The sequence below is a fragment of the Brienomyrus brachyistius genome, chromosome 6, assembly GCF_023856365.1.
Source record: "Brienomyrus brachyistius isolate T26 chromosome 6, BBRACH_0.4, whole genome shotgun sequence".
In the NCBI taxonomy this organism is placed as follows: Eukaryota; Metazoa; Chordata; class Actinopteri; order Osteoglossiformes; family Mormyridae; genus Brienomyrus; species Brienomyrus brachyistius.
Window position 1 is genome coordinate 20739162 of NC_064538.1, and position 9805 is coordinate 20748966.

General features: G+C 44.5%; 1 protein-coding gene across 2 annotated transcripts; it reads right to left on the bottom strand.

The window, feature by feature from the left end:
• On the bottom strand, nt 1-7483 carry sall4 (spalt-like transcription factor 4). Of its 2 annotated transcripts, none has more exons than XM_049018418.1 (4): nt 7263-7483; nt 2230-4623; nt 1567-1871; nt 1-1461 (listed from the first exon to the last, which is right to left on the bottom strand). In XM_049018418.1, exons 1-4 carry the CDS (start codon nt 7327-7329, stop codon nt 1027-1029), a joined length of 3201 nt encoding a protein of 1066 aa, XP_048874375.1. In that variant the 5' UTR covers nt 7330-7483; the 3' UTR covers nt 1-1026. The 2 variants fall into 2 exon arrangements, with proteins under 2 accessions (XP_048874375.1, XP_048874376.1); XM_049018419.1 differs by lacking the exon at nt 7263-7483 and adding an exon at nt 5842-6028.
• Between the last annotated feature and the right edge of the window lie 2322 nt (nt 7484-9805).

A 9805-nucleotide genomic window follows, 5' to 3' on the forward strand; every position in this document is an offset into this window, starting at 1 on the left:
TGAAAGCATTCAGTGTTTTAATAGCCTTTAAAACATTGGTCTAGGCCCTACCAGTTTGGATAAAAGGGACACATGCAGAAATCCAGCTTCAGGAAACCGAACGTTACACTGACACAGAAAAATGCAAGAAGTCTTGATCATTTTTGGCCAGAGGGAAAGGAATTTCATCTTCATCACAACGTCATCTGTGGTGGTTCGAGTAGATGCTGCTGGCATACGTAGTTCAATGCTAGGCACTTAGAGTGTAAACTATATACATTTCACCACAAAAGCAACCACCGTTTACAGAAAGACAAAAAAAAAGGACAAACTACTGGTGCTTTTCCAAACCAGACTGTTGATACACAAAGCAGCAAAATGCACCATTGCCCTGAAAAACATCGTCTTGCATGAGAATGACAGATTTCCTATGGGCTGGGTGAAATTGTAGGTGCTAGACAAGTCAAACAAACACAGATTAAGTAGCTACAAAAAAAAAAAAAAAAAAAAACAGAATTTCCCCAAATATCAACTATACATCTTCAAACAAACATTTGCAACTAGGCGTTATCCTTTAGCGTACATTCCTGGCAGGGACAAAGTTTGGATTACAGCTGTTTCAAGTAAGAAATACATTCAACTTCCAGAGGAAAGACTAAAAAACAAAAGTTACCCGCTTCGTTTCCACACGTACAAACTGTAAATATAACCAAGATCTCTACAGCAGTTCAAGTTTTACTATAAGAAATACTAGGCATTTAAGAGGTAAACTGTTCAAAATGGCGCCAAGGGCAACAAGGTGCCCCCTTCAAAATGACCGGGGGAAAGGGATCAATTAATGCTTTGAGAAACCCATAGAACCTCACCAAGGGAGCCTTGCATCGAGGGTCAAAGCTCTAAAGGCGATTGTACTTTATTCCCAAGCAAGTAAAAATAGCGACAATTATAAAAAAGCCATGATCCTTTTCAGTAGGATGATTAGATTTGTCATAGAACTTAGAAAAATGCAAGGAGGTGGGAGAAAATTACACACAAAAAAAAAAAAAATTAATTCACAGCGATTTTGCTCTCTTCCATGAAGTGTGAAAACTGTGACTTTGGGACACCTTCTGCACCATTTTTCTCCATCTCAGCTATGGTACCAGGGAGACCAGCCTGGGAGCTATCAATCTTCATCAGACCCCCAGTGGAGCCTGCTAGTGGACCACTGGCAAGACTACCTGGGAGGGGAATGCCTCCGTTCTGGATGACTGAAATCTCATTGGTCTTCATGGTCAGACCATTTGAAAATGCCGCGGCATACTGGTTCCACATGGAGGGGTCAAAGTTCATGGGAGGAGGCGGCAGGTCCTTTGGGGGTGGCATCATCTCAGGAACCATCTTCGGCTCTGTACCCATGGCCATCAAGGCCATGGGGTTATCCAGAGACATCCTCTGCCCCCGCCTTGCAGAGTTATTCCACATGTGAGTTCCAACATGCACCTAGAAGGAAGGTGGAATCCACATTAGTGTCACAAATCAGTGGTCATCTGCATCTAGGCAAAATGACTGCCAGTAACAACCTAGACCCACAATGTAAATGCTTACCTTCAGGTTGCCCTTTGTGGTAAAGGCTCGGCCACAGATTGTACAAGCGAAGGGCTTCTCCCCAGTATGTGTACGCTCATGGATCTGTAGAGCACTGGCAGAGGAGAAGTTCTTTCCGCAAGCATTGCACAGGTGCTGCTTGCTGGAGCGACGTGGTGCACTAGCGCTGCCGGACTGCGAGCCTACACCCAAGGGCATCTGGGTACCAAAAAGGTTGTGTTGTCCCATTGGGGTCTCGGGAGGGATCTGCATTTCCAACTTGACCAGACTTGGGGGAACCCGCATGTAAGGGACATGGCTAGAGCCTATTTGAAAGAATATGAAATCTGTTAAGGGAGGAACAACTCCCTATGTACTTACAGCGGATTACTGAATGTGCTTCAGTTAAGAGCAAATATTGAACATGGTTACAAAACTGACACTGGACAGAGCAATATGCAGTATTTGGAAAGTCACTGACAAAAAGTAATCCACTGCAGCCAAATTCAGACCAAGGTTTTGTTTCAACCAGTTGCATATAGCGTGTGAAAAGTACTTAACTGGTTGTTTGAAGCAAAACCTTGGTCTGGATTTGTACTTTCTGGACCTGGATTTTCCACCTTTGTCTGCAATGGATTACTTTTGTCAGTAACTTCCCCAACACTGGTCATTGGGGGGGCTTACCGTATTCTCCCATGGTCATGGAAAGGCCTGGTATCTCTTTGACTGGCTTTGGAACAAAACTGCCAGAAGTCAGGTCAAGAGCACCTCCAGATTCAGGATCCTGAGACCCATATTCTACCTCTGGCTTAGAAGCACCTCTACCACCTTCTTCAGCGATTGCAGAATCAGGAGACTTTGACTGGTTGCTGCCCTGCTGGCTATCGACAGGAGATGAAGATTGGAAAGACATAGAGTCTGAGGCTGCAGGACTCCGGCCATTCTGATATTCTCCGCTCATCTCCCCCGACACAGGTGGGGCGTCTTTAGGTGTGACGTCATTCTCGGATGCACCGGTTTGCTGCTGCTGCTGCAGGTTGAGGGCTGAGGTTAAGCTCTTCATGTGGCTTTCCAGAGCAGCAATGCCAGACAACATAGGCTGAGGGTGAGATGCATGGTCTTCTTTCATACCTGAAGCCCCGTTTAGGGGCTCAGAGAACTCCGAGGGCTTTTCCTGAGAGTCCAACCCCACATCAGGCTCATCAAGACTCTCATCATTAAAACTATTCACGTCAAGGGTCTTCTCATTAGATGGAGAGCTTTCCATCTCTGTAGCCTCGAATGTGCCTTCTGGCAGAGGAGTGTTGGGAATCTGACCACCCATGTGCATGCGGATGTGTTGCTGCAGAACTACAGCATTGGTAAATTTCTTCTGGCAAATGGGGCAGGAATGTTGCATCTTCAATGGTGTGTTGGCCCTGTGGACACCATAATGGGCTTTGAGGTTGCCCTTTGTTGAGAATGCCCGGCCACAGATCTTGCATTTGTAAGGCCTCTCCCCTGTGTGGGTGCGATAGTGCATCTTCAAGGAGCTCTGGCAACTCAGCACCCGGTGACAGATCATGCACTCATTGGGGTCACTGGTCCTCTTCTCCAAACAGTCTACCATTTGCTGAAGCTTGGCCGTCCCCGAGCTTGCATCTGCAACCAGACCATTGCCATTCATCTGGGGCAAACTTCCAGGACCTTCTGGAGACCCATGGTTCTGGTCCAGTCCCATTTCTTGGTTGAACATGCTCGATGAGATTGAGGTTCCATCACTGCCAGATGAAGAAGGCCTCTGAGAATACATCTCACCCCCCAGGGAAGTTTCAAATGATGCCTTAAGGCCCTGCAGTACAGAAGGATGGAATCCTGCAGCAGGCATACCCATTACAGGCTTGCCATCTACAAAGTTGGACTCTTCAATGGGCATGGACATCCCATAAGGGATGCCGCTGCTGGTCGGAATGTTGTCGAGATGTTCAGGTACTGGATGGGGGTTCATCCTGATGTGTGGATACTTTTCCTTGTGCCTCTGGAAGTGAACCTTGAGGTTGCCCTTCGTGGTAAACCGGTTCCCACAGATGTTGCACTTGTAAGGCCTCTCCCCAGTGTGGGAGCGCAAGTGGATCTGGAGGGCGCTGTCATTGCCGAACGTCTTCCCACAAAACGTGCACTTGTGCTTAAAGAGTTGCTCCCCTGACCCAGCCTTCTGCTCGGTCATAGCGGGCAGCTTCCCCTTGACTTTCTTAGTAGGGTCTATGCCAGCTGAGATGGCAGTGAAGGGGTTCTGGAAAGCCATTGCACCTGGAGACTGAGGAAAGAGTGCAGGAATCCCCTTTGACATGTCCAGTTTTGACACTCCGACACTCGCTGATAGCGACATCGGGACTCCGTTGGAGTGAGGTAGTTTTCCCTGTTTCAGAGTCTCCAGGGATAGGCTCTGACTTCCAGTCCTTTTCCCAATCAAGGCGGCGGCCGCAGAGAGCTGCTGAGACAGGTGCGCCCCGAGGGCCTTCAAAGGATCAACGGCAGCACCGATACTGGACTGCAGGCTCTGTGGGGCCATCATGGCCACCTGGATGCGGATTTGTTCCGTCAGCTGGATCTGCTGCAGCTGCTGCTGCTGCAAGTTCACCAGCTGCTCCAGAATCATGGGGATGGCATGGAGATTGGTCTGGGAGGTTGGAGACTTGCAGCTGGACAAATGCTGGGTGACGGCCACTTTGGTGCCAGGCATGGATTCCAGTGTAACATTAGAGTTTCCGGCAGGGACCTCCACGTGAATCGGTTTTGTTGGCTCATCGTTTGATTTGGCCTCTTCCTCCATCCTATCAGAGGAGCCGTCGTTCCCCTTCTGCGACTCGCTGCCAGACTGGCTCGCGCTGCGGTCGCCGGGGAAGCTCTGTGGGGAGCCCTGCGAGAAGTCTTTCATGATAACGACCTCCTGACTTTTAGTGCAAGTTCTCTGATGCTCGAGGAATTCTGTCAAGTCAAAGAACTCGGCGCAACATCCGTCACATATCTTTGTTTCCTCCATCTTGCTTCTTTTCGCCTCCACCCTATCCTCCTCCATTGCACTCTCCTGAAGAGACCCTGAAAGAGACCAGAAACGGAAGTCAGGTTAAAAGCATTTAGATGAAAAATCAAAACATTCCACCGAATGCATATACATGCATCTTGCAGACTGGAATACAAGCTCCCAAAATCAAATGCCTCAACACTGCACACATATGGTTACATCATGCCCTCAAGGTGCCAAGCTTGGTTGTTTTAAACAAGCTTACCGCCACCACTCCCAAAAGAAAGGGGGGGAGGGTGGGTTTAATGACAAATACAAGTCATTGTGGAAAAAAAAAAGAACACAAAAAGCTCACAGTCCATGACATTCATACAACTACATCCCAAAACTAAACAGAGAAAGGTCACGATACATAACTATTATAGAAGAGATTGGGCACCAAACACCCACTAAGCTTACTGAGAAAACTACAGTAGAAATGTAGCGCGCCCACTAGGTGGAGCTGACGTCCATTTACTATTCGTAAATCGATAATGAATGGATCTTCACAACGAGGTAATGACGAAATAACAGCTGTCGAATCTAAGAGGATTATACCGCGACAGCAGCGCTCAACACAAAAGACAAAGTACATAGACAAGAATCAGTTTTAGCGCTGGCGAAACCTCAAGAGGGATAAGATTGTTATAAAACTTTGGGTTTTATTACTGGAACGGCCCCTCCCATGTCTAAAACATAAAACAGTGTGGATGCACACAAGACTGCTTCACAGTTCCAAGTACGCATTGTGCAGTCACGTCTGTGATTTTCGGGGGGTAAGGAAGAGGGAACGCATAGCAAAATTAAGTGGCATTATATGGAATACAGATAATATATTCCAGAAACAATCTGCATTGTCTTTTTTGGGAGAGAATCCGACTACTCCCTTTCTAAAAACACCCAAGAAGCCAGATTAAATAGCTGAATATATGCCATTGAAATTTAATTTGTCCGATAGAGATTATAAATGGTCGTTTAACAGACCCATTGTTAAATGCTAATGCGGTCTTATGAAAAGGGGGGGGGGGGGTAGGAACCACCTGTCTGCATTCTTATTCCAGAACTAGTGGACTTGTTAATTGCTCATTGGGTGGGAGATATCTTGCTAATCGACAAATGTGGCGAAACCATTCAAACTGAAAAATTTTGGTTGTTACCAAGACTAGTTTCCGCATGTGCTTGACAGTCGCATGAACGTGGAAAAAAAAACGTATTACTGCAGTAATGCGTTAAACGGAACCAAAATTTACTACCAAGGAACTCCACTCGATACGCACGCAACCCCACGTGATACCGCTTCTAACCACATGGCGGCGCCGTCAAACAGCAGCTCGAAGCGCAGTAAAGCAGAGACCAATATGCGTCCATTATAAAACACCGAGTACGAGCTCATAAATCACATGGAAATGGGAAAATAACTATCGCCTTCGATTGGATAAATGAATACGTTTATCCAAAAGCGTTTAAAAAAACCGTTAAAAACCGTCACGTTTTTGAAACTAAATCACAATACAATATTTAATGGACGACGTCTAAATGTAGCAACTTAGGGTCCCTGCAAATACTATTCCATCACCCCAGTAATCCGAATAAACATTAAAATAGACATGCATCAAAATGGGCATTTGTTACCAAAAGGGTCAGTGCACGCCAGCCAGCTCATAACAACGCGCCGGGACACTTTTGTTTAAAAACGGACATCCAAATTAGATGGGGCAAGCCGGTGCGGGGGATTTATACAATTAAAATAGCAGCATACCTGTTACAATGCAAAACGCTCACACAAGCTGGAACTAGACTTAGAAATCGCATCAATCTAGAAGTTTACAGTTGGGATCCATACTGGTCTATCTCCCACTTTAGAGGCTGAAACGCAATTAAAATCAATAACAAATTACCTCTTGGAGGGGGGTTAGCTATGCCGGGAAATACTCCAAATTAGATTTGGCCCTGAATGGACAGGACATGCCGTGAACTTTGAATGGAAACGCCGAAACAGACTAAACGTGCCCGGAACCCACAGTAAAAAACTCAACACTAAAAAGCCGTGGTTGCAGGGGGGAAATTCCGCAGCTCGGACTTCGTCGATGCGACAGTATTCAAGTTATAGTTGATGCTCAAAAACATCGAAATAATATAAAAGTTATTAATAACTGACCACGCGAAATCACATGCATACTAAAGGGGTGCCGTTCTACAGCTCTTACTAACAGCTCCACTTAAGGTAAAAGACAAAACGTGTTCACTAAGGACGCCGAAGATCAATAACCTACATACTTAGCTCAAAAATAGACAAAAACGGGTTAAGGGTTAATGAAAGCCAATATTACAAAAGATACCAAATAATGAAAACGGATTTCATTTACTACAATAACTAAATATCTGCGAGATTCAACAAATCGCTCCCATCCAACCAGATTTCGGAAATTACACCTTAAAAGTAAGATGGATGATTATATATATTGGCCACCACAAGGTTTAGGATCAAAGTGATTCACAAACCAACGGACCAGCAAACTAGAATAATAGGTTAGTCAAAAGCATGCCCAGGTCCAAGGGTCGTGATCCCGACCAAAGTGCATGGGGCAAAAAATGATTATTAAAAATTTGCGTTATGGTTTATAAGCAGAATGCTGCTAACGTTGCGTACGAAAGTCTGCCAGTCCAAACTCACCGTTTTCCGCCGGACCGGGTTCTTCGGAGTTGATGTGCTGCGGCTTGGCTTGCTTGCGCCTCGACATGGTGCAACCATCGGGAGCAAATAGTTGCAATATTTTCCCCCCTTCGTCTTCTTTACAACAAATTTGTAGAGTTGGGAAATTAGCCCTTCAAGAAGAAATGCGCATGTCAGTGTAATTATTATTATCAATAATGCATTGCGATTTATCATGGGCCCCTGACAGCTGATTGGCTCCAGTCCAAATGTTTACAGATTATTCAAATAGGAGCCCATTGATGAGAAAAGCAGAGTGTGAGAAGGGGGAGGGAGATGCGAGAGGTATGGAGAGAGAGGGAGGGAGGGAGAGAGAGAGAAAGAGAGAGGGGGGGGGATAAGAGGGAGGTACGGGAAGTCCGATTCTCACTTAACGTTCAACAAAGTTATTTTGTTTCAAGTTATTTTTGTTTATATAAATTAGCAATATTCTTACAGTAATATTGTAACACGCCAAGAATATACCCTCTACCTGCATATTAATGTATTATGCAGTTATTTTATATGCGGCTTCCTATTCTTACTTATAAGAAGCGTAAGTATAACTGGCGTTGTGTTGGGCTAACGTGTTCTAACGACATATTATTGATCAAAAGCCTGAAAAAATGACATTGATTTAGTACTTTCGTTTTACCTTGTATGATTTTCTCATTTACTATTGTGATATCCAAATCCAAATATTTCTTGTGTGACTACTTATACAAGTTTTGAGAAGTAAATCAGGAGTTCAAATTAAGGCATTTTCATGTTTCATTCCCAAATTTACATGTAGGGAAAGTGGACTTGTCCTTATATTCCCTTTTTGGACTCTGTCATCCTGGATACACATTTTTTGTCATTTCATTTGTCATTTCACATATTTTAAATCTGCTGACGTAGTGATTTTTGTAGATTTTTAAATCATTTTCTTATATCCTATTTCTTCTGTCTAGCAGAAATCCCATGATGTCAGTTTTGCGTGGTGTGATTCTGTAGGTCAGTGTCTGACATTTTTTTATTGCTGTCAGGAAATGTACGTTTATACAGAGTCCTATGCATTTTGCATGTGGATGCATATTATTCTCAATTTCCCCAGTATTTTCCTAGTTTTTTTTCATCCTTCTTACCTAACAGAAGCTGTTTATAAATTTATTCCGATTCCCTCATGTATTTATTCCAACTTTTATCACACAACTTCTCTCGCAAAATATTCAGCTGTTTGTGTATAGTTCTATTTTGCACCAAATGAGTGTCACCCCCCCCCCCCCAAAAAAAATAAAATAAAAAAATTGCACCCCTTCAACTCAATATTCAGGAGAAGCACATTAAATCATTGAGTAACTCAATACTCCGAATTGGATCATCTCTAGATTATATCGTTTGCATATTGTTATTGCATTATTGATGTAGCACTGAAGTGTCAATAGCATATATTTCCCGTGTGAGGATGATGTCTGTACTCCTCTTTCCTTTATGGGATCTTTAAAGTCAAGGTGGGGTTCAGGTTAATGGGGGAAACAGTGAAACAATGGGGTCAAAACTCACAGAGGGGACAACAAGAGGCCAGAGTGGGCCAGGCTGAGGTCGAGGCCCCATAAGCAGAAACAGGGATACTTCAGACCCTACAGCGCTTTGGTCCTCCTTCACTCCTACCTTCACTGGGCATGTTGAAACCTGGCATGCTGGTGCATCCTTACTGCAACTCTGTTTCGTCAGAGTTAAACCAGATAAATGTCTTATATCATGTTGCAAGATAGACAGGTGGGATTGAGAGGTTACAAAACTGGGATTATGTAGGCAGTAGAGTAGAGATTATGTCTTACAGTACAAGCGTGGATTTATTGTGTTGATGAGAGTTGCAAACGTTTGTTTTTCTTATTTTGTAGGGATTGCACTGAAGACCTGCAGCTGACACTGAGTTTACACACAAACTGTTCATCTTCTGCGTGTCAGCCGCCGTGATCCAGGTAGAGTTACATAACCTCAATATTTAGAAGCCCACAGCCCGTTAGTGGGTGGAGTGGTGGCTCAGGGTGCATTGAGTATCGCGAGTTTGAGATTTTCCCGACAGCCTGTAACATTGCGAGTTATTTAATGGATGTGCAAATGCCTGCTGCCAACCTGGAAGAATCAGAACCAGAAAAAGGTTTACTGGCCAAGAACATTTCCACACACAGGGAATTTGTCTCCAGTTGTGTTTCGGATTATTTTCTGGATCATTCGTGACCCGACTTCGAAAAATGATAAAAAAAAAGCAGATGGATGCTGGCTCCACCGGCAGACTCACGTGCATAATTCCTGGGCCAGGGACAACATTATTTCAACCAGGCCTTTATAATGTGTAACCCCTTTCTCCTGGGCCTTCTTCCAGGCCTGGGACAACTTCCCAAGTTGTCCCACCTAAAGGACAGGGCTGGCCATAGGCCTCAGTGATAAGTGATTGGATATTGTCGTCACATGATCAATGCTGTCCACTTCCTGTCTGACTCTTTTGGTTCCAATTCTTAGATCCTCATCTGCTCAGT

Coding starts and splice junctions, on each gene's coding strand:
- sall4 (XM_049018418.1), bottom strand. CDS start 7,329: ATGTCGAGGCGCAAGCAAGCCAAGCCGCAGCACATCAACTCCGAAGAA. Junction 1,872..2,229: donor CATGACCATGGGAGAATACG/GTAAGCCCCCCC, acceptor TCTTTCAAATAG/GCTCTAGCCATGTCCCTTAC. Junction 1,462..1,566: donor CCACAAAGGGCAACCTGAAG/GTAAGCATTTAC, acceptor CCTTCCTTCTAG/GTGCATGTTGGAACTCACAT.